A 24,950-nucleotide genomic window follows, 5' to 3' on the forward strand; every position below is an offset into this window, starting at 1 on the left:
CATCGAGCACACGTTGCCTCGTGCCTGAACCACCCACTTTGTTATTGACTCTTAAGGACCATGCCTTACACTCTTTTTAGTGCTTGTAATACAAGGCCACAAGTCCCACGCTCATTTGAGTTTATTCAAAAGAATCTATGGGGCTAAACCCAAATTCACCATGGACTCCAGTATATCTTTGTTGGGTCGTCACCATCAGCTCTGATACCAATTGTTAGAGAGACGTGACTAGGAAGTGTATGTCTGCATACACGCACATCTATGAGTGTCCGTGGTTAACATACATGTTTGGAACTCATATGAATCCAATAAATTAAGCTATTAGGTTTTGAGCAACTGAACCCATACATATATATTAACCACTTTACTTTGTTATACTTATCCAGTATGGGTCACTTGTGAATTCCAACAATATTTTATACATGAATCATTCCTCCTCCATCACTACAAGAAAACAGGTTTTTTGCGACGGACGTTTCTGTCGCAAAACATCAAAATTCCGTCGCTAAGACTTTTTGCAACGGAATTTTTTCCGTTGCAAAAACAATCGTCGCAAAAATTAGCGACGGAAAAGTGCGATGGATTATTTGCGATGGAAATTAACGACGGGCTAGCGACGAACTTTTAGCAACGGAATTAATTTGCAACGAAATTAGCGACGGAATATAAAGATAGGTAAAATCTCTTCCATCATTCTCTCTGTCTTACGGCCTTTCTTAACCTCAAACGAGTTCCCAGTTTTTTTTGGAAGGCTCTTCAAAAGTTACTAATTTCCTTAATGAAAATGTGAAGAAGGGGTTTTTAAGTTTTGAAGTTGTGCCCTGTTTACTTTACCTGGTTACTTAGGATTGCAGTGGGATGACGTTTCTTCTTCTCAGTTGGATTGAATTAGTGGTAATTCAACTAAATGCTATTAACTTGTTGCATTCGTGACATTGTCATTAGTAAATTTGTACTTCATATTGTATGCAGTGGATATGTGGAGGCTGCTATAAAAAGCTATAAGCAGGCGTTGCACCTCCGCCCAGATTTCCCAGAGGCAACTTGTAACCTTCTTCACACGTTGCAGGTATTGCCAAAGTATATCCTGTATTGCACTGTCTTTCTGTTGGCTTGTTCTGGTTCATGGGAATTGTAGGGGCAAAGTTCTACAATCGTTGAAAGGTCAACTTGTCTTTCTGTGGGGTCCGTTCACAACCTTGAGTCCTGCAGATTTCACAACAAAGAAAACCGTGAAAGCTCCTCAACCGGATTGGCGGGTGCCGGTCGTGGAGGCTCCGACGATTAAGTTAGAGTCTGTCGGAGGTGGAAGACCAGCTATGTTCTTAGGTGTTTTGTCTGAGTATGTTGTCTTGGGGTATTTTTCAGTATTGTGGGTCAAAAGTGTTTTTTTTTCCTCTCCCCCCTCCCATACGAAAGAGGGGTTATTTATAAGAGAACAAGTATCTACCTCGGGAATTGTGTGCACTCATAAACATTTTATTGGACCAACTTGCATGAAAGAAGGGTAACTGAAAGGTCTATCATATCGGCTGTGTCAGAGTTGACAAATACCAAAAAGTAGTATAAAGTAGTAGTGTGAGATGATCACAACAGGTGTTAACAAAGGAGAGGGTAGAATTGTGGGCGACACTCTATAAAGAGAAATATGTACGAGAGAATGTCTTACCTGGAGATATAGGTCTGTTGCACCTATAGATACTTGCTGTAGACTAGACTGATAGGAACTGCTTTACAAGAAAGGTAACTCATGCAATGGCGCTCATACGAGCTGGCGCCTACACCATGCCTTGGCGCCTACACACGGTCGCCAACACATCAAACGTCTCGAAACCTGGTACCATATTGCTAAGGAAAAGTCATTGTACAAATGATAAAGCAAACAGGCTGTAAAGCTATAAAACTCCTGCAAATACATGTCAGAGAGGGTGACAGCTTTATCGTAAAACTACTGCTATGTTTACTTAGTAATGATGTAAAGATTGTATATGGGCCTCTCAGATGGGCTTTCGGATTTGGGCCTAATCGTGGTAGTCTAAGTGGGAAGACCCATATAGCTCTACTAGTTTTGTCATTATGTGCTGACGTGGTGCCACACCATTTTTGGCACCTACAATTGTCCCCCACTCTCTAAGCATGAAAACAAATACATCTTGGAGAGTAGCGCTAGAAGAATCCTGACACTTGTCGATGCTGATGGGATACAACTCCTTTTGTTCGAAGTTTGTATAGGAGACAACCTCGTTTGTTTGAGGTTGACAAAGCTTAGAACCTCGTTTGTTTGAGGTTGTATGTAGCCAGCATGGGCGTAAGTGTGATAATAAGATTGTAGTCATAGCTGTGGCCTGAATTGGCGCTAGCATGATGACTGTAGTGGAGCTGTTGCTGTGGCCTGAGATGGCGCTAGCATGTTAACTATCTGATGTAACCGATCCATGCTTCGAAGGCGACTGTACCCACCTGCAAAAGAACACTCAATGGCGACTGTATGAGTACCAATTTTGCTCAGTGTATCACAAGAGTTTACATAAATGAGAATGTAAAAGTTCGGCAATTCTGACTTGGTAACCATTGTTCGTTAAGCATTGGCAGGTAGCACCCTGTAATTATCTCAAGAGAAGTTAGTTACATGGACTAGAGTAGTAACAATAGCTTTAGAAGAAAAATTTGATTGCTGTTTATGTAATATGGTATGATCGTCATTGTGTTAGAACAATACCGTAAGAAATAGATACCGTATCGCGTGCCAACCTGACATGACAAGCATTTAATGTACCTGACGCGCACAGTGAAACTTTGAATATTTACTGCTTCCGTTCCTTGGGGAGCACGTTTCGATAACCGTGCGTATGATGGCCGTAAGGGCATTATGGACAATCGTACAATGCTGAAACTCAAAAATCACATTTTGAGTTTTCAAAGGAGAAACTCTCGACTGAATTCCACAGACTTCGCTCAGACTCGCTCAATACGAAAAGAAAGAGAGATCATCCCAGGACGTTCACTTTGTACTACTCGGAAGGTAATTCTCAATTCCTCCTGCCCTAAGTTATATTCACTAGAATGGCAAGATTCCATGTTCAAGAATCAGAAAGAGTCTCTGGTAGCAGTAGGACTCCCACCGACCAGAATAACGGCGAACAAGAACCCAACGTGAATTATTCTTGGTCTGGGTCGGGGAGTTCACAGTCTGGCGGTGACAGAGTCGGCACCAGTAAGCCCGCTCATGAAAAGAAACAATCGGAGAGAAATGGTCATATTGAAGGACCACTGATACCGAAAGGGTTAAACCCTAAATCGACCCTGGCAGCAAGCGAAATGGACTTCTACCGGGAGAAATACAGAATTCACTCTTCTATTGAAATCAGACCTGGGGCTGACACAGAGGGGGTTGATTTTCGAGTCCCTGGATGGACACCATTTTACCTTCTGTCCTTCGGCTTAGGATTGAGATTCCCCGTTCCCAGCTTGCTTGCTAACGCTTGTAGGGTATGGCAAATATGCCCTAGCCAATGGATGCCAAATAGCCTCAGAATTCTTCTGAGCATTCAATGCTTAGCTGAGCTGGAGAGCCTAGAATTTGGGATCGAAGAGCTGGTAGTGGTCTACTATGCCAAATTAAGTGGTCCAGGGAGATTCTGCTTAGTCCGTCGGAGAAACAGAGAAGAATTGATTCTCGACACCGTCTCCAACGACCATATTGTTGAATGGAAGGACAGATATATCTTTGTCAGGGGTGCCCTGGTATTTGGGTTCCACGGGGATTTACCTTCAAACTGGGTTAAAGGAGATAGTAAGTTTCTTTCCTTATTTATTGGTTCATTACAGTCACTGAATCTTATGTATCGTTCCTCTGCAGCATCAAAGAATTTGCTGAGCAAATGGAAAAGTAGCCCCGAAGTGCTGCAGAGGGTAGAAGAATTTTACAATCTTGGAGAACGGAAAAGATCCAGAAAGAACATTCTGGTGCCCCGTAAATTAGAGAAAACGTCTCTCTGGAGATATATCAGTAAGTGTGCAATAATTGCTGAGTAAATAACTCCCGACTCATAACGAACATGCACTGAAAACTCATCCTTTAATATTACTTGTGCAGGCGACGAAATGTTTGAAAACGTCTTCGCGGATATCACCGACGCAGACGACCTCTATGAAGCTCTGCTGCAAGATGCTGAGAAGAATCAGCAGAGACAAGATACAGTTGGTGGGGGCTTTGAGGCTGCTATGCGTGCTGCAGAGGCGTCCCAAGCCAAGAAAGTTAGGGGGAAACGAAAGATAGCGGGAGAAGTACCCGAAAGAAGAGTGAAGCAAAAAGAGGATCCCACTGGTAAGGGCAAATTGACGAGCACTGGAACCAGTGAGACTAAAGGGAGTGAAAAAGAAACTGCTAATATTGGCGAAGAGGCGGAAAGGCCCAGGAAACACCTTCACGACGCCTTTGCCTCAGGACCCAGAGGTAGAGGAGGCATTCCCTACAGTACTACCGCGGTTGCATCAACGACCATTGTTCTGGATGATAGCTCAGATAACGATGAGGAGGACACAATGCCTTTGATCAGGAGGTTGCCCAACATCAGGGCAATCAGGACAGAAACTCTTGAGCCAATGGAGACTCCGGCTCCGGAAGATCGGGGGGAGTTTGACCCGACAACTGATGACTATATGGTACCAACAGTGGTATCAGAGGTTGCAAGGGAAGAAGCTATGGCCAGCGGATCAAGGACTGAATTGGCGATACCGGGCAACCAGGAAGCGGAAGACACTGCCCAAGGAAGGGAAGATATTCAACCTAGACTAAGGTTGGACGTCACGGGGAGTGAGATGGAAGAAATCTCGATATGGGTTCCCAAATCCTTAACTGTCTCCTCTGCTCCTGTACTCCCACCAGTGGGAATCAGAAAATTCGTATTCCCTGAAGATGCCAGAAAGTTGGATGCTATGCCTCTTTCTAGCCAGTTCAATTATTCAGTGGCTCACTGCTTTACTGTAAGTGTCTTAAAAAGTGCATCAATTTACTACCAGTAGTTCTCATTACTAATACCACATTGGTTGTTCTTTTGACAGGCGCTGCAGGGGGTACTCAGATCTGGCGAGAACGCCATTGGCAGTTTAAGCAAGGAAAAAACTGAGAAAGAGAGGCTAGAAGGCGTGGTAAAGGATTTGGAAGAGAAATTGATCAACGCCACGTCTTCTCAAAAAGACTTAGAGTGTCAATTGATTGGTGAAAAGCACAGAAATACTGAAGTATCTGCTCAAATTGCAAGGTTGGAGGAAAAATTGAAAGATGCAGATGATCAACTGCTGCATTCAACCGAAATGTTGAGTGCATTGGAAAAGAAAGTGCACGACGACGCATACAAAGCCAACCAATTTGAGTCAAGAATTGAGCAAGCAACCAGAGACGCTAAGTATTTCAAGGACTGCTGGGAAGGAGCCACCAATCAATTGGAAAATGCTGAGGCCAAGGTGAAAACATTGGAGTCCCAAATGCAGCATCAAGCTAAACACCTAGGTGAAGTCTCCAATGAAAAAGATCTGCTCAACAAGGCGTTGGCAGCGCAAACTCTAAAGACAACTGAGCAGATCGAACTGTCCAGGAAGATGAAAGAAAACTATCTTGTCAAAATAGGGGCCATGGGAGGTGTTGGTCAAGCCGCAGAGAGGTTCAAGCTGCTAACCCAGTACAAAAAGAATGAGCATCAGAAATGGGATGTAGACTTGATGCTTAAGAAGGCTGTAGTGGTGCTTGAAAATTATCAGCCCAATAGAAGATGGGTTGCAGACGAAGAAACACTTGGAGGAACTAGCAGCGAAACAGACCTGGCGCCTCCAGAGAGTAACACCCCTACTGATGAACACATTACCCTTGAAGCTGGCGAACCGCCAATGCCCAGCATTGGGCCGGAAGATCTCTCAGCTGAAGTACCTCGCACTTCTAGTGCCGCCATTACAGGAGATGTTCCATTTGGACCGCTAGTCCTTGGGATAAAAGCTCCCGGTCCTGAGACCAATGCTACCGTGGAAGCTACAGAGGTTGAGGTCCCAGGAGAAAATCCGTGAATTTGTTTGCCTTCCCTCTTTGTAATAATTTGTCTGAACAGTTCGGTATTTTTATGTTCTCTTTAACTAGCATCTAACTAGTATCTTTAGTAAAATAACCTTACTCTGTCCCCCAGTTTGAGTTGGACTATGAGAACCGATTTCTAAGAGGCGACTGAAACTATTGTGAAATACGTGGCAAAAGACGAAATCTGACAAGATGGGACAGTCGGACGCAATTATATCCAACTTCAGGGAATATGGCAGAGTAAATCGTAGAACAGTAAAACAAGATCTTGACTGAGAAACTCCGAAAACTTAAATACAGGCATTGTCAGGCCAGAAATCGTTATAATAACAACACGTGTTCCAGAATACTATTGGCGGACTCAGCAGAAAATTAAATCCACGAGACTGTTACGCTCTATATAAGGTGTATAGAGCAAAACACAACAGAGAGTTGAAAGATAACTCAACAGGGGAACTCGGTGATATTGGTATTGCTGATCAGACTACACCGTCAGCTTCGGCAAAAAACCCCTACGGGTTGCCCAGCGCTGTCGGTGAGTTTGATCAGTCGTCCCTTATATCATTGTTACTACCAGAAAACACAAGAGGTACTATTATGTCAGCCACGCTGGCCTGGCTTCATTGCCAGTCCGGGCATCCTCTACAGAGGTAGCCTAACACTGGGAATGAGTCAGGCCAACCAGGTTGCCGTAATATCCTATCAGAGGTCTGGCGACACCATGTGTTGGCGATGGTAAGCTTAAAAACTAGTCTGTATTTAATGCTTTGAGATTCGTCATACTGGGTGAACCTTTGCCCCCCAGTGATAAAGGTGTTTTAATGGCACACGCTGATTGGAATCATTGTGAACTTTCATTCAATACTGTCTTTAATTACTCAGCAACAGTTCAGAGAACTTTGCAGAATTTTTAGATTAGTTCACTTTAGAACTTTAGATACATTGGACTTCTTTGTCCATATTAAATGTTCAGGTAGAAATTTTTCCGGTTGTAAAGTTTATCTTGACCCTTGGATTACCGCAAAAGAATTAATTGCAGAATTAATTGTGGAGGTTCTCGAGAAGATGAAAATGTAAGATACTTCATTATATAAGAACGATTTCGTTGCAGCAAGGAAATCATCCTAGCGACTATTTCTTCTTCCAACTTCTACAGCAATGGCCGCGTCCCAAAGTTCCGTCAACTCCCCATCCGACTCTGATGATCACAAGGACGTGAGTTCGTCCCTTCATCCCGACTATCGAAACCCTAACCAGTATATCAGTGACTTGAAAGAAGCGCTGAAAGCGATGGAGGAGGAGATGAAAGAGATGAAAGGAGACATGGAGGACCAAGTAGGACAAATCACAGAGCTAACCAAAGCTCTACAGACTGTTGGCTGTGCCATGCTCCAGCTGGAGGAGCTTGTGGAAACGCGAGCTATGGAGCAGAACATAGCCAAACTCCAAGATTCGCTCCTTAATCTTTCTGTTTTGATTAAGGATGCGAGAAATAAAATGAATGACAGTTTGAACATCTGGTCGTAAGGACCGTACCTTTTTTTTTTTTTTTTTTTTAATCAGTTTCGAAAATAAAATCAGTATTTTCAATATTCCTATCTTTTATAAAGTTCTTTCAATAATGCGCAAGGAACAATCAAAAAATCACGAAAACTTATCTGTAATGGCGCCTCCATGCTTTGTCGTCTTAATAGACGACTGAATCATCAACCTTCAGTACTTTCAGCCCCTGCGCTCAAAGGAACAATCAAAGGTAGTCGATGGGACTCCCATCGACACTTCGATGCTTAAGTTAGTTCTCATATTTACACGATTGACGATATAACTTTTAAAACGACAAGGTACAAAAATAACAGAAGATTAAATGTTTCTAGAAATGGTACAGCTTTAGATGGACAGCATTCCATGGGTGCAAGATTTCTTCTCCACTTCGCTTGCGCAATCTGTAGGCGCCATTTCCTAGTACCTTGTGGATCAAATAGGGGCCCTCCCAGTTCGGGCCCAACTTCCCAGCATTCGGCTCCCTGGTGTTCTCGAAGACTTTCCTGAGCACAAAATCCCCTTCTTGAAATGCTCGAGTTCGAACATTCTTGTTGAAGTATTTCGAGACTTTGTCATGGTATGCAGCTGTCCGTGTGAGCGCCTGATCTCTGAGTTCATCAATAGTATCAAGCTGATCATTCAATTCTTGCCAGTTCCTTTGTTCATTTGTCCACTGAAATCTGGCAGACGGGAGTCCAGCTTCGACCGGAATAACAACCTCGGATCCGAATGCAAGAGAAAAAGGAGTCGACCCTGTAGGGGTTCGTGCAGTAGTTCTGTAAGACCATAGTACTCCTGGTAATTCATCGGCCCAAGCACCCTTAGCCTTTTCCAGACGCTTTTCCAGGGTCTTGATCAAGGTTTTATTGGAAGCTTCAGCTTGGCCATTACACTGTGGATGTCTTGGCGTTGCAAAGTCTACCTTAATTCCCCTGTTAGCGCAAAACTCCTGAAATCTGTGACTCGCAAACTGCGGACCATTATCCGTCACAATTTCCTTAGGCACTCCAAACCTGCATATTATATTCTTCCAAACGAACTTTTTCACATCTAGGTCTTTAATCAAAGAATAAGATTCAGCTTCAATCCATTTGGTGAAGTAATCAGTCATTGCAAGGAAGTATTGCCGTTGACCTGATGCTTTGGGCAAGGGACCAACTATATCCATCCCCCATTTCATGAAGGGCCAAGGCGCCACGATGGGAGTAAGTCTTTCTGGTGGCATGTGTGGAATCGGGGCAAATCTCTGGCATTTGTCGCACCTTCTTACATAATCAAGTGCATCCGATCTCATTGTTGGCCAATAATACCCAGTAGTTAAGGCCCGATGAGTCAAACTTCTTCCTCCAGAATGATTACCACACTCTCATTCGTGCAACTCTGCCAGCACATACTGTGCTTGCTGTGAATCCACACATCGCAACAAAGGACCTGAATACGATCTTTTATACAGCTGCCCATCATGTACTGCATACCGAGCAGCTTTGGCGACCAAACGTCTGGACTCGTTCTTCTCTGCTGGCAAAACACCATTCACTAAATATTGAACAAATGGTGTCATCCATGTTTGGCTCGAACTAACGGGGAAGACCTCACTGCCATCTGGTTTCCCTTCTTCTTTCTGATTACTGATCGACGGCCACTTCAGGTGTACCAGAGGAATTGTTTGCTCTTGGTCGGATTGAATCGATGATCCGAGATTGGCCAGTGCGTCCGCATATGAATTTTCTGCCCGTGGGATCTGAGTTATGGAAAACTCCACGAATGCTAATTGCAATTCTCTTACCAGCTCCAAGTAACAAGTCATTTTGGCGTCTTTGGCCTGATAGGAACCAATAAACTGATTCACTATCAACTGCGAATCTGAATGAACCTTCAAGCTCGCTACTCCAAGCTCTTTAGCCAGCATTAGACCAACAATCAATGCTTCATATTCCGCTTCATTATTCGTGGCACGGAAATCGCAACGGACTGTTCGTTGAATTATACTCCCTTCTGGAGAGATCAGCACAATTCCTAGACCACTGCCTCTAACATTGCTAGAACCGTCAACATATAAGGCCCATGCCTTTGGGACTTGATTTACCATGCAAAGCAACTCCTTGTCTGCTTCTAACTGTATTGATGGAGCAAAGTCAGCCACAAAATCCGCTAATACTTGCGACTTGATGGCAGTCCTCGGTTGATACGTGATGTCATACTCGTTGAGCTCCACCGCCCATTTGATTATCCGTCCGGACAACTCAAGTCTATGGAGTATGCTTCTTAATGGAAAATTAGTCACCACTGCAATCGAATGGCATTGGAAATACGGTCTCAATTTCCTGGCGGCCACCACCAAAGCTAGAGCCAATTTCTCCAACAAACTGTACCGGGTCTCCGCGTCTAGTAAGCTCTTACTTACGTAGTACACTGGCAACTGCCTCTTGTCTTCTTCTCTAACCAGAACTGCGCTTACAGCTACCCCTGACACAGCCAGATACACGTATAGTTGCTCCCCCGTGCTGGGTTTGGATAATAGGGGAGGGGAAGTAAGATAAGCTTTTAACTGATTCAAAGCGTCTTCACACTCTGGTGTCCATTCATAGCTAACAGATTTCTTCAAGGTAGAGAAGAAATGACAGCACTTGTCGGACGATCTGGAGATGAAGCGACTAAGGGCCGCCACTCTCCCGTTAAGTCTCTGAATATCTTTAACACAAGTTGGGGAAGAGATATTCAAAATTGACCGAATCTGATCTGGGTTGGCTTCGATTCCCCGCTTTGTGACCATATACCCGAGAAACTTTCCAGATGCCACCCTAAAAGAACACTTAGCAGGATTCAACTTCATGTTATACTTGATCAACAAATCGAAAGCCTGCTGAAGATGCTCAAGATGTTGGTCCGCAACTAAAGACTTCACCAACATATCGTCAATGTACACCTCCATGATGTCCCCCAAATGCTTAGAGAACATCTTATTAACCAATCGCTGATACGTAGCCCCGGCATTCTTCAACCCGAAAGGCATCACCTTGTAGCAATAAATTCCTCTCTCGGTTATGAAAGCCGTTTTTTCCTGATCCTCCGGATGCATTAAAATCTGATTGTACCCCGAAAAAGCATCCATAAAGCTCAACAATTCGTGGCCAGCGGTCGCATCCACCATCATGTCTATGTGCGGTAGTGGAAAGGGATCCTTCGGACAAGCTTTGTTCAAATCCGTAAAATCAATACAGACTCTCCACTTGCCATTCTTCTTTTTCACAACGACAACGTTGGCCAACCAGTCAGGGTACTGCACCTCCACCACAGAGCCATTGTCCAGTAGTTTCTGGACTTCCTCATTAATGACTAGATTCCGTTCAGGAGCAAATTTCCTCCTCTTTTGCTTGACAGGAGGGTATTCAGGATTGACCTTGAGCTGATGCATCACGACTTCAGGGTCTATTCCAGTCATATCCGCATGACTCCATGCAAAACAATCATGATGCCGTGACAGAAACTGAATCAATTCCTGTCGTAGGTGAATGGGCAGCTGCACTCCAATCAGGGCTTTATGATCTGGAAAGTCAGGATGGATCTGCACTTCATCAAGCTTCTCCATTCCTGGCTCGTCTGGTTCCAGACCGGGTGCCTGGTTCTGTAACTGCTAAGAGGATTCACCCTTACTCCTCATGGTGGTCCTGTAACAACTCCTAGAAGAGTGTTGATCTCCCAGGATTTCCCTAACGCCATTACTGGTGGGATAGCGTAGGATTTGATGATATGTGGAGGGTACGGCCCGTATTGCATGCAACCAAGGTCGTCCCAAAATAGCATTGTAAGCAGAGGGTGAGTCTACAACGGAGAACCGAGTCTGCTTGTTCAAACCTGGGGCATAAATGGGTAACACCACTTCTCCCAGCGAGTGACTTACCTCACCGTTGAACCCGATGAGTGCTGTGGACTTCCGCAATATTAGAGTCTCATCTAGACCCATTCCTCTATAGGCGGCCAAGAACAATACGTTGGCCGAACTTCCGTTGTCAACTAGGATTCGCTTCAAGTTAATGTTCGCAACCTGAAGTGTGAGCACCAGAGCATCGTGATGCGGATGTAGCAGTTGGGTAGCTTCATCGTCGGTAAAGGCCATCACTTGGTTAGTGAAAGTTCCCACTGATCGAGCCAGTTTAGCAGCTGGGTTTGCTGTTTCCTTCTCGTGTTTCTTGGCAGAAGTATAGGACAGCCCGCTAATCTCGGATCCTCCAGAAATTACGCAATAAGTAGCGGTAACTGGCGGTGGAGGTGGTAATGCCTCTGGGTCATCAACTTTCCTCTTTTCCCAGATAGCCTTAGCACGCTCAGATAACAATTCTCTGAGATGCCCTTTTTTCAGCAAGTAATCCACCTCATACCTAAGGCCCCGACAATCAGGAGTGGTATGGCCAATATCCTGATGGAAGTCACACCACTTTTTAGGGTCTTTCCACCCTTCAGATTCCTTCTTGGGAGGCCATTTCACATCGCTACCCATCTTCCTCAAGATTTGTACAGCCTCGACTTGATGTATTTTCAGAGGATACTCTGGACAGTTTTTTGCATAATCTGATGCTCCGGACCTACGAGAGCGCCAGTTACTACTAGGTTCGCCAATGGCAGGCGATTCTTTCCGAGGACGCTTGTCCTCTCGTTTCTCTTGCTTAAGAAGGTTGAATGGCTTTCTCCTGGCATCTTCCTCCCATCGAACAAACACGGTAGCTTTAATTAGAGCTTCTTCATAGCTCTTAACATCACACTTCGTGAGCTCCTCATAGAATTCCCCATCGGGAAGCAAGCAACTTCGGAGCGCTTGAATTGCGGTCCCCGGATCGCAACAAGGTATCGACACCTTCTCCGTGTTGAACCGGGAGAGGAAATCACGAAGGGACTCCCCCACACGCTGCGGCAACCGATACAGGTCATCCGAACACTTATGAATTTTACGGCTGCTGGAGAACTGCACCATAAACGTCTCCACTAGCTTTTCGAAAGAAGCAATGCTGCCGTTAGGTAAATTTATATACCAACGAAGAGCAGGACCAGTAAGAGTAGACTCGAACCCTTTGCACATACATGTCTCGTGCATGCCATATGGTATGGCGATAGCTCCCATCTTCAATTTATAATGGGCTACATGATCCTCGGGGTCGTCAGTCCCATTGTATAACTTCATGCTGGGGACGCTGAACCTGTGAGGCAGATCTGTCTGGTATATACTATCTACGAATGGCGACCCCATATAGCAGTTGGCGTTAATTTTGGCCGAAGCAGGAGGTGCTTTGGTTAGTTTATCTATGTCTCCCCGCAATTCGAGAATCTGCTTAGCCATCGCCGCTTGAGCGACTGAAGCTATAGTGGGCCCTGCGAAAGGTGCAGCAGGGAAACGTGGTGGCCGTGGGAGCTTACTCCCCGGAGAAGCAGTCAGATCTACTGTAGCATCCCTATCGACATTCTGCGGAGTTTCTTCCGTCATAGGGTATTTACCCCTCGAGGTAGAAACATCATACCCGCCAGGGGTGGTGCTGGGAACAAACTGAGCACTCAAAGGATAAGGTAAAGGGTCACTAGGTGGTGGTGTTTGTTCTAGACGGGGAAAAGGTGGTATTTGAACTGAAGTAGGATCATTGACCTGAGAAGCACTCTGACTTCTCAGCTGTGATACTTCCCCACGGAGTGCTGCGTTGTCGCTCGACATTGATTCTAATCGCGCATCCGTTTGCTGTTTGTTTCTTAACATATCTTCTCTCATGGCTTGCATGAGTTCTAACAGCTGGCTGTTGGTAACATCGCTGGTTTCAGTCATAATGAAAGGTCGTCGTAAAATCTCTTTGGCTCAACACTTGTCAAGAGCCCCCTATCTGGCGCGCCAAATTGTAGGGGCAAAGTTCTACAATCGTTGAAAGGTCAACTTGTCTTTCTGTGGGGTCCGTTCACAACCTTGAGTTCTGCAGATTTCACAACAAAGAAAACCGTGAAAGCTCCTCAACCGGATTGGGGGGTGCCGGTCGTGGAGGCTCCGACGATCAAGTTAGAGTCTGTCGGAGGTGGAAGACCAGCTATGTTCTTAGGTGTTTTGTCTGAGTATGTTGTCTTGGGGTATTTTTCAGTATTGTGGGTCAAAAGTGTTTTTTTTTCCTCTCCCCCCTCCCATACGAAAGAGGGGGTATTTATAAGAGAACAAGTATCTACCTCGGGAATTGTGTGCACTCATAAACATTTTATTGGACCAACTTGCATGAAAGAAGGGTAACTGAAAGGTCTATCATATCGGCTGTGTCAGAGTTGACAAATACCAAAAAGTAGTATAAAGTAGTAGTGCGAGATGATCACAACAGGTGTTAACAAAGGAGAGGGTAGAATTGTGGGTGACACTCTATAAAGAGAAATATGTACGAGAGAATGTCTTACCTGGAGATATAGGTCTGTTGCACCTATAGATACTTGCTGTAGACTAGACTGATAGGAACTGCTTTACAAGAAAGGTAACTCATGCAATGGCGCTCATACGATTTGGCGCCTACACCATGCCTTGGCGCCTACACACGGTCGCCAACACATCAAACGTCTCGAAACCTGGTACCATATTGCTAAGGAAAAGTCATTGTACAAATGATAAAGCAAACAGGCTGTAAAGCTATAAAACTCCTGCAAATACATGTCAGAGAGGGTGACAGCTTTATCGTAAAACTACTGCTATGTTTACTTAGTAATGATGTAAAGATTGTATATGGGCCTCTCAGATGGGTTTTCGGATTTGGGCCTAATCGTGATTGTCTAAGTGGGAAGACCCATATAGCTCTACTAGTTTTGTCATTATGTGCTGACGTGGTGCCACACCATTTTTGGCACCTACAGGAATGATTGTAAATACTTGAGGTAGATTAAACAGTCAGTTTGGTGGGTCATTTTCCATGATCCTGGTTGAAATCTCCTGTATAAAACTCTAATCTCTTTTGGTCATATGTTTTGCAGTGTGTCTGCAGTTGGGAGGACCGTCATAATATGTTTTCTGAAGTTGAAGGGATTATCAGGAGACAGATTAACGTAATCATTTTCTGTTCCCTTGTCTGAATAATTAGTGCTCATGCTTACCACTTGGATGTTGCCACCTGGGATCTCATTGAACAGTTTTGTGAATGCAGATGTCAGTTCTTCCTAGTGTCCAGCCATTCCATGCAATAGCATACCCGATTGATCCTTTGCTTGCACTTGAGATTAGGTGTTGTTTCTTGAATTTTTGTGATCAACTATGATGATGATTGTATGATTAATCGAACCTTTCTTCTTGCAGCCGTAAATATGCCGCCCATTGCTCCATAATTGCATCACGGTTTGCTCTTTCTCCCTTCAACCATCTTGCTTCAGTTCCTGTTAAGCAGGAAGGTGGAAGTGAGAGACTAAGGGTTGGGTATGTGAGCAGCGACTTTGGTAATCACCCCTTGTCGCATCTCATGGGATCTGTGTTTGGGATGCATGATAGAGAAAACGTTGAGGTGTGTAAATAGTTAGCTTTCATATTCTCTTTGCAATATGAAGAGTGCCAATAACTGGTGAAAACATACAGGTGTTTTGTTATGCCTTGAGTCCAAATGATGGTACGGAATGGAGACAACGTATTCAGTCTGAAGCTGAGCATTTTATAGAGGTCTCTGCCATGTCATCTGATATGATTGCTAAACTTATTAATGAAGATAAGATACAGATCCTTGTCAATCTTAATGGTTACACCAAGGTATGGTTCAGTTCTCTCTTTTTTTTCCGAACTTTTTTTTTCTTTTACTTTGGCCTTTCCAAGATGACAACTGGTCCAATACAACCTTTTTTTTTGTGTATTAATGCAGGGAGCACGAAATGAAATATTTGCTATGCAGCCTGCTCCTATTCAGGTTTCATACATGGGATTTCCTGGAACAACCGGGACAACTTACATTGATTACTTGGTCACTGACGAGGTGAGTAAAGGACCAAAATCTAATCCTAGGTTTCTTGTATTATCCCTTACAACTTACTCTTTGCCTGATATGTACCTTTTCGTGCAGTTTGTTTCACCAATTCGCTTGGCACATATTTATTCTGAAAAGTGTTGGACCTATGGTCCTATATGTTTAATTTTGATGATATTAAATCATTTATAAATGATAATGAAACATTAAAGCAATATTTGATTTATATGAATTGAATTTAAATGACTATATATTTTTGAGATAGTGCTGGAAATTAAGTTTTGAAAACAAACATACATGAACTAAGTTAGAGCATCAATTTTTCAATTATCATATCTTAACCAACTTAGGTCCAAATGACTTGAAACTTGAACTACATGCACATGAAGGTTTAATATATGTTCTAGGACTATAATCATGAGAAATTAAGTGCATCACATATATATTTAGTCATATGCTTAAATTCCGCCAAAACTAGGTTTTACCTAATTTTGTGCATATGTGTTCTTGGTGAACGTGATGAACCAAATGAACTCCGATTTAAATGAAATTTTGTGTGCATCTTAGTTTCATCACTATGAACATATTTGATTTAGTAAAGTTCAAGAGAAAAGGTCATTTACACTGAGTTTGCAAAATGACTTTGAATTTACACTTAGAATTTATCGGTTTCACTATTAGTGATCTAATTGCTTGGTTGAGTGACCAAACGATTTCCGATTGTTATGAAATTTTACATGGACATTCTAATACATATAAAATGATTTATCATGCAGTAATTTGAATTTTCTGGGTTGTTTTTCTAATGTAATTAACTTATGCGCTCTATATGAAGCTCTTTGAGCTTACATGCAATTGGGGAGTTCTACCTCCTATTTCCTTGTAGGTTAATCATCATTGTGGTCTCATATGGCTCAGAATTCAGTATGTTCAAGAGTGGTCGAAGTCCTGTTTCTAAGAATGAGCTTGGAGCTCTAGGAAACTATGAAAAATCCTATATTTGCCAACTTTCCACTAAGGCACTTAATCAAGTTGAATGAATCCAACATTGAGGCTATTGGTTGTGGTCTTCATGGAGATACAACTCTTTTCAAACATGTGGGACAAACCTTGTCCTCTCTATCATTAGTGATATATTCTTGTTTGACATTTTCACTCAAGACATGTGCTACCAAGAAAGTTAGGTTGGTGCAATCAAACAAGATCCTTGACTAGGAGATCACTTTTGAAGTCTTTGATTCAAAATGAAGGGACAAGATGGCATAGTACAATCTACATCCATGGTTGAGAATTAAAGAGAGTTTGAATGGTCAAGATTTGAAGACATACATTGATCAAATGGTTGTGCATAAGACAACTTTCTTGCTTGCAATTTTTGACTTAAAAAAGGAGCATGTGCAACGTCTATATGCTCTATGGTGGAGATTTGTTTGCCCAAATCATCAATGACCAAGATTAGGAGCTGCAATGGATGGTAGAGATCAACTCTTGAAGTTTGATCCAATGGCTGCAAGCATAGGAGAGAATTGCCTTTAAAAGAGGATCTTCCCTTTCATACAACTTGGAGAAGCAAATTGAAAATTATCCTTGAGAGAAACCTGTTGCTATCAAGTTCATCAATCATCAAGCTTTCTTGCTATTTGCTACAACAATATTCTCCAATACAAGCCTCTACAATCAAGGACTTCTCACTACTCTTGCTTTTGCAAAAGGGAAGTTCCTATATCCTTTAGGCTTTGTTTACTTACAATCTAAACCTCTCTTGTTCTTAAAATCCTATCTTTGAGAGTGTTGCTGTAATCTTGAGAGTTCCACACCAAATACCTTTGAGGTAACCTGTGAGAACCTTGGCTGAAAATCCCATTGAGAAATTCCCTTTGTTAAGGGAAATTGTAAACATTGAAGTTTGAGGGAGTTCTTAGAAACCCTTGGTGTAAGGAGTTTTGTGGGTCTCTTAAAACCACACCTTAGTGAAGTTGGGAAAATCCTAGGTTGGTGAATCTAGGTAGTAGACGTAGGAGAAGGGTCTCCGAACTACTATAAATCGCTGTGTTGATTTCTTTGTTTACTTGTTTATATTTACTACTTGTTTCAAACTGCAGGATTTTCAAAACCCTAATCTGTCCGAGATTAGAAGACTTACTTAAACTTTAAATTTTGATCTGAATTTTTGATATAGTATTCATTAGGGTGTTGTGATACTGCATACCAAATTTCGTTGAATTCTGACTTGATTTGCTAGGTGAAATTTGAGTTGTAAAATCTGTGCGCAGTGTGTTGTTTGAAAAATCTGTTTTTGCAATTCCTTGATTATTTGATAATTGATCATTCACCATATTGAATCACATCTTGCATTGGAATGAATATTGATTAGGATAATCATTAGAGTCCAAAATTGTGTGTTAATTGTTAATTGACATTGATTTCCTTTTAAATTATAAAAAGAGATTCCTATCGGAATTTGGGGACACAATTCACCCCCCCTCTTGTGTTAAGTACGACGAGGTGAGTAAAGGACCAAAATCTAATCCTAGGTTTCTTGTATTATCCCTTACAACTTACTCTTTGCCTGATATGTACCTTTTCGTGCAGTTTGTTTCACCAATTCGCTTGGCACATATTTATTCTGAAAAGCTTGTCCATGTCCCTCATTGTTATTTTGTGAATGATTATAAGCAGGTTAGTCCTTAATTGGCTTTTAAATGCTACCTCTTTGATTTTATCACGTGCTTCGTAACATATTGCCTTATTGGAGATCTATTTTTTATAACAACATTAATATGTTTTCCCTTTCAGAAAAATTTGGATGTCTTGGACCCAACTTACCAGCAAAAGCGAGCTGATTATGGACTCCCTGAAGATAAATTTATATTTGCATGCTTTAATCAGCTGCATAAAATGGACCCTGAAATTTTTAATGCCTGGTAATGTTGGGATAGCCTTTAGTTTGTGGTTGCATGTGATAGTATGGCAGTTCAGCAATATAAGCTTATATTTTTGTATGGCTTCAGGTGCAATATCCTTAAACGTGTACCAAACAGTGCACTTTGGCTTCTGAGGTTCCCAGCTGCCGGTGAAATGAGAGTCCGCGCATGTAAGTGAATCTTCTATTTTCTATTACGAACGGTGTTTTCACTTGCATCATCTCCTAATGCATTCCCAGTCCTTGAACCAAACTAGACTTGTGGTTCTTTTTTAACCCTTCTGGGGGTTCTGTGTTAATACTTAATATTCTTATATGTTTGATCCTTGGATATGAGCCCTGCTTAAAAATTTGTGAACTTGTGCAGATGCTGCTGCACAGGGTGTGCAGCCAGATCAGATAATCTTCACAGATGTTGCAATGAAACGAGAGCATATCAAACGTAGTGCTTTAGCTGATTTATTCCTCGACACGTAAGATATATCTTTTTATTTCTTCTAGAGTCGATCAATCGTTTTAGTTTGAAGTTTGTAAATTGATGGTTAAGTTATTATTTTTGCAGGCCTTTATGCAATGCGTATACTACGGGTACTGATGTTTTATGGGCTGGTCTACCAATTGTGACAGTGCCCCTTGAGAAAATGGCTACAAGGCTTGCCGGATCCCTTTGTCTTGCCACTGGATTGGGAGAGGAGATGATTGTTAGCAGGTTTGTGTCTCATTTGCCGCATAAATAGAAAGACATAAGACTTGGTGGCTAGATTTACGTACAGAAGTTTGCAACTCATATTTTGACAATATGCCATGCAAGTGGACCTTATTTTCTGGACCATATATGCTTATTGCCCTCTAGCGCTCTCCATCGTAGTAACAGTCTTTTAATGTCAAACTCCATTTTAAATGAATAATGTTGTCTACCTAACAAGCCAACCAAGTGGGCCTTGTTTTCTCTGGGCCATATACAATTTGCCCTCTAGCTCTCTATAAATTGTTCCATCATAGAGCAATGTTTTAACTTTAAACTCCATTTGATGCAACATTGTGTTTGGAGGTTAGGTATTCCACCTCCTTTGTTCCTCAGGTGGTACTGAATCCTCCTGAAGGTGGAATCTATTTGCCTGTCCATCTTTTCACTTTCTTGGCCATTGTGGAATGATTTTCATTTTTTATTTTTTGCTTTTGATGTACATGATTATATTTCTGAGTAAAATATTATTCATTTTCAACTCTGTTTCGATGACCCTTCTACTGCAGCATAAAGGAGTATGAAGAGAAGGCAGTGTCTTTGGCATTAAACCGGCAAAAGCTTCAGGCTCTTACCAATAAACTCAAGGCAGCTCGCATGACTTGCCCTCTGTTTGACACGACACGCTGGGTGAGCCTATAAGACACGATCAAATCACTCTGCCTTTATCTGTGCCACAGATATTTTACTTAAGTTTATGCTTGTTTCCTTATTGCAGGTGAGGAATCTTGAAATGGCATATTTCAAAATGTGGAATCTTCATTGTTCAGGAGAGAAGCCCCAGCACTTCAAAGTTACCGAGGATGATATGGACTTCCCCTATGATAGATAAAAATATGAAGTGTGGGGGGAAGAGTCGGGATTTGTACGTAATTCAAATGATGCAGACTTGATGTGCCTTGTCATATCATTGCAGATGATTTGAATGTCATCTATGTTTTAGACAACCGGGTATTGGATCCGGTTTATGGAACTCCCACTCACGACCCATGTAACAAGCTACGCCAAGTAAGAAGTGTAAAACAATTAGCTCATAAGGACCGCCATTGTATAACCATTCATCAACGGATGCCGCTTCCCAGATTGGGTAAAAGTGCAAACCGATTGCTGCAGAAGTAGGAATAATGGCACCAGAAATAATATTGTTTCCATAAAGTAGAGATCCAGAAACAGGTTCACGAATACCATCAATATCTACTGGAGGGGCAGCAATAAAAGCGATAATAAATACAGAAGTTGCAGTCAATAAAGTAGGGATCATCAAAACACCAAACCACCCAATGTAAAGACGGTTTTCGGTGCTGGTTATCCAATTACAGAAGCGACCCCATAGGCTTTCGCTTTCGCGTCTCTCTAAAATTGCAGTCATGGTAAAATCTTGATTTATTTAATAATTATCAGGGACTCCCAAGCACACGCATTCTCTATAAATGTAGAATTGAGGGCTTGTTATTCAACAGTATAACATGACTTATATATCCGTGTCAACCAATATCAACATCCATAAAAAGATATCTATAATCTTATCAATCTAGATTCATCAGAACTGGGGCCAGGTCGTTGATACAAATAATATCCAAATACCAAATCCGACCTCTACATAACCTCCGCAAAGTAGAAGAAGCTCTTGGGAAGCTCAAAGAAAGAATCTCTTCGTCCTCTGTAAAAAATTCTTCCAATAATTCCGAACCTAATCTTTTCAAAAAAGCGCGTACAGTACTTTTGTGTTTACGAGCCAAAGTTTTAACACAAGAAAGTCGAAGTACATATTTTATTCGATACAAACTCTTTTTTTTTGAGGATCCACTATAATAATGAGAAAAATTTGTGCATATACGCACAAATCGGTCAATAATATCCGACTCCGATGAATCAGCCCGGGTCGTTTTACTAATGGGATGTCCTAATACATTACAAACTCTCGCTTTTGCCAATAATACAATCAAAGAAATAAGTGGAACTCTTGTATCGAGTTTCTTCATAGCGTTATCTATTAGAAATGCATTGTCCACCATTTTACTCCGTACCACTGAATTATTTAGTCGCACACTTGAAAGATAGCCTAAAAAGTCGAGAGAATGCTTGGATAATTGGTTTATATAGATCCTTTCCGGTTGAGACCCCGCAAAAAAATGACATTGACATAAATTAACAAGATAAAATTTCCATTTATTCATCAGAAATGGCATATCTTTTGAAGCCAGAATGAATTTTCCTTGATATCTAACATAATGTGTGCAAGGATCCTTCAACAACCAAAGGATAACCTGAAAATAATTAGGAAAGACTTCTGCAAGATGTTCTATTTTTCCATAGAAATGGATTCGCTCAAGAAGGACCCGAGAGGATGTTGACCGTAAATGAGAATCTTGTTTACGTAGAAAAAGAAAGATAGATTCGTATTCCGATACATAAGAATTATATAGGAACAAGAAAAATCTTGGATTACTTTGTGAAAAAATAGAAATGGATTTCTTTGGAGTAAGAAGACTATTCCAATTCCAATACTCATGGAGAACAAATCGTAATAAATGCAAAGAAGAAACATCTTTCACCCAGCATCGAACGATTTGAACCAGGATTTCCAGATGGATCGGATAGGGTATTAGTACATCTAATACATAATTTAAATGTGAAAATTTGTCCTCTAAAAAAGGAAATATTGAATGAATTGATCGTAAATTATGAGATTTTACCATTTCTGACCTTTCTAAAGAAGATGCGAATTGTAGGGAAAATGGAATTTCCACAATGACTGAGAAACCCTCTGATATCATTTGATAATATAAATTCTTGTTGCATTTAAAAAATAGATTTTGGTTAGAAAAATTAGTGGAAATAATCAAATGATTTTGTTGATCCATTCGAGTAATTAAACGTTTTACAATTAGTAAACTAGATTTATTTTCATAACTGACATTTTGCAACAAAATAGATCTATTTAAACCATAATCATGGGAAAGCACATAACTATACTCCCGAAAGATAAGTGGGTATAGGAAGTCATGCTGCCTAGATGGATCTAGACCTTCAAAATACCTAGAACCGATCCCCCAACTGTGCCCATATCAACACAAACCCTATTTCAATTAAATCAAGCTTGTGACCACCAATTAACATCAAAATCTGGACATCTTATCAAACATCAGCACTGTGAATATATCAACACCAAAACTAACACCCGAAATTAATCACAGCACCATGAATGCATCCTATCATCATCAAGATTTAATACAATAAATAATCAAAGTTTCAAAGCCCGATCCATAATCCAATATGACAAGCTAGGAAGATTACAGCCATCAATTGCACCGGATATCAATAAACACCACATTATGACTAATAGACCTCATAGCTCAACATCACAGCCAAACATTACAGCCCAAACTTCACAGACACCAAATATCAATCATAGTGAATATACCAGTATAAATGAATATCAAAACCCAAAGTCAAAACAACGCACAAAAGAAGTTCAAGCTAGGAAGATTGAAACCCAGTATTAACAAAGATAGAACCGAGAAAATGGAACCCAACGAATCCAAGTATGTACGAGATATTACCTTCTTAGAGCAATCGAAAGTTCTCCTTTCTTAAACTCAAAGTTCTCCTTGACTCACGATTTTTCTCCCTTTGCTTTATTTTTTTCTTTCCTCTCTCCCGATTTCCTTCCCCTGTTCTTGCTCTCTCTCTTTTTGTTTTTTTTTTTCTCCTTTTCACACCAAAACCCTCTTGTGCGGCAGCCCTCCTCTCACAAGCTTTTTTTCTCTTTTTCCTCCCCTTTAACTTCGGCTACCCTCTCCCTTTTAACTTATCTTTCTTTTAAAAAATCCCAAAATGCCCCAAAGAACCCTATTTACCTCTCCTTCTCTAAAACCCTCAAGACTTACATTTTTGTCTTTTCCTTATTTTTGTGAAACCCTAATAAAGGAACCACCTTTCTCTCTTAAGGATTTTCTTTTGTTTATTATTTATTTAAATGTCCTATTTTTTAGATATTTTCTAGGGTTTAGTTATATTGGGCTTGGGTTGGAATTTTTATGGGCTTATGGTCCAAGAAATAGGCTATAGGATTTTTTGCATGCTTATGGGTCCAAGAAACAGGCTTTGAATTTTTTGTGAGATTACGGGCTCCAGAACGGGCTTTTGAATTATTGTTATTATTATTGTATTTTTTAATTTCATTAATTAAATTTTATTTTTTTATTTTTTTATTATTATTTTTTTTTTGGGCCGGACGAAAACCGGGTACTACAGCTGCCCCCCTTTGTATGTCTTTTATGAAATAAAAGACAAACAAAGGTGTAGTCAACCGAGTTTTGTACGGGAACTGAAATGCGCGGGATCACAAGGCCATTCCCGGCTTGGCCAAATGTTGGTGCAGAAAATAAAGGGCACGGGATCACAAGGCCATTCCCGGCTTGGCCAAATGTTGGTGCAGAAAAATAAAAGGCACGGGATCACAAGGCCATTCCCGGCTTGGCCAAATGTTTGTGCAGAAAATAAAGGGCACGGGATCACAAGGCCATTCCCTGCTTGGCCAAATGTTGGTGCAGAAAAATAAAGGGCACGGGATCACGAGGCCATTCCCGGCTTGGCCAAATGTTTGTGCAAGAAAAATAAAGGGCACGGGATCACAAGGTCATTCCCGGCTTGGCCAAATGTTTGTTTGAATTTATGCAAGAAAATATCCATGAGTGTATGAATGCATGAAGAAAATTGTATTTTCTTTTATTTTTCTCATTTTGAAAATTTGATTTTGGTTAATAGTCGTAGGCACCATCACCCCTATCATCCTACAATCATCCATCATGAGAAGACTGCACTTTTGATTCCACCCTATATTCAATCTGCCATGTTACGCTTATTCTTGTATCTTTCATTCTCTTTTTGTCTGGTCTTTCCATCGATTTACTGCTTCCATCTTATTTCCATCAAATCCGACATACCTTTAACGCCAAACAAAAGCTTTTCGGCTCCAAAATCTCTTGGGCCCCGCTATGTCTTTTAACATAATATAATTTCTTTTAGCTCTCTTGGAATTAAGAACACCACAATCTCTTCGGCTCCACAATGCTTTTTAGCGCCATTTAATTTCTTTTAGCTCCTTTACAGTCAAGAACACCAAAATCTCTCAAGTTCCTGCTAAGAACAATGTCTTGTCATGATTCTTTTAATACTTTACTTAACTGTCAAATAAATTCAATAATATGGCAATGCTTGTACTACATGAGATTTCTGAAGGCAAGATATACAAGCAATAAAAATCGTGAAGAACACAAGCAATGAATAAGGAATTCAGAAATGAATTGAATGACCTCAGAGAGTTTTATTTAGAATAGATAGATAACAGGAGAGACTGATCAAGTATATATATGATTCAAGAGGGTTAGGAATAAAGGAAATAGCAGAAATTTTTACAAGATATAAAATGAGATAACTTTGATTCCGCACAAAACTGCCCCAGTTTTGTGTGCCCCCATTTTACAATTATTGAATCTGACCACTTCTATATCGATCTTCTCCTTCGCAGACTCATCATGCGTACCCCTGAACATAACCAATCCACCCGTGTACAGCCTCGCTATCTGTCATTCATTGTATTTCCTTATATTCATCTCAAATCCTCGAAAGGCCTTTGCCTCCTTCCCCTTAGTTGTTTTCACCACACCTTTCTGATCTCAATATTATTTGAAGCTCCCAGGAAGGGTTTTCACTTTAGTAGAG

The 24,950-nt window shown here is 41.3% G+C and overlaps 3 protein-coding genes across 3 annotated transcripts; 1 reads left to right on the top strand and 2 right to left on the bottom strand.

The window, feature by feature from the left end:
• The first annotated feature begins 883 nt into the window (after window positions 1-883).
• LOC119995846 (probable UDP-N-acetylglucosamine--peptide N-acetylglucosaminyltransferase SEC) lies at window positions 884-20,092 on the top strand. The gene is made up of 13 exons (XM_038842299.1): window positions 884-1,069; window positions 14,585-14,656; window positions 14,755-14,831; window positions 14,904-15,105; window positions 15,177-15,344; window positions 15,454-15,564; window positions 18,148-18,234; window positions 18,352-18,479; window positions 18,567-18,649; window positions 18,846-18,951; window positions 19,041-19,187; window positions 19,733-19,853; window positions 19,942-20,092. Exons 1-13 carry the CDS (start codon window positions 908-910, stop codon window positions 20,053-20,055), a joined length of 1,578 nt encoding a protein of 525 aa, XP_038698227.1. The 5' UTR covers window positions 884-907; the 3' UTR covers window positions 20,056-20,092.
• A 59-nt stretch (window positions 20,093-20,151) lies between these two features.
• LOC119996909 (photosystem II protein D1-like) lies at window positions 20,152-20,649 on the bottom strand. The gene has a single exon (XM_038843689.1). It carries the CDS (start codon window positions 20,590-20,592, stop codon window positions 20,152-20,154), a length of 441 nt encoding a protein of 146 aa, XP_038699617.1. The 5' UTR covers window positions 20,593-20,649.
• Window positions 20,650-20,703: 54 nt separating this feature from the next.
• LOC119995847 (maturase K-like) lies at window positions 20,704-22,258 on the bottom strand. Its single transcript, XM_038842300.1, has one exon. It carries the CDS (start codon window positions 22,085-22,087, stop codon window positions 20,750-20,752), a length of 1,338 nt encoding a protein of 445 aa, XP_038698228.1. The 5' UTR covers window positions 22,088-22,258; the 3' UTR covers window positions 20,704-20,749.
• Window positions 22,259-24,950: the final 2,692 nt, after the last annotated feature.

The sequence above is a fragment of the Tripterygium wilfordii genome, chromosome 4 (assembly GCF_013401445.1).
Source record: "Tripterygium wilfordii isolate XIE 37 chromosome 4, ASM1340144v1, whole genome shotgun sequence".
Taxonomy (NCBI): Eukaryota; Viridiplantae; Streptophyta; class Magnoliopsida; order Celastrales; family Celastraceae; genus Tripterygium; species Tripterygium wilfordii.

Excerpts from the sequence above, each read along its gene's own strand:
- LOC119995846 (XM_038842299.1), top strand. The coding sequence starts at position 908 with ATGCTATTAACTTGTTGCATTCGTGACATTGTCATTAGTAAATTTGTA. Across the intron at positions 15,565-18,147 it reads ATTACTTGGTCACTGACGAG|TTTGTTTCACCAATTCGCTT; the intron begins GTGAGTAAAGGA and ends CTTTTCGTGCAG. Across the intron at positions 18,480-18,566 it reads CCTGAAATTTTTAATGCCTG|GTGCAATATCCTTAAACGTG; the intron begins GTAATGTTGGGA and ends GTATGGCTTCAG.
- LOC119996909 (XM_038843689.1), bottom strand. The coding sequence starts at position 20,592 with ATGACTGCAATTTTAGAGAGACGCGAAAGCGAAAGCCTATGGGGTCGC.
- LOC119995847 (XM_038842300.1), bottom strand. The coding sequence starts at position 22,087 with ATGGATCAACAAAATCATTTGATTATTTCCACTAATTTTTCTAACCAA.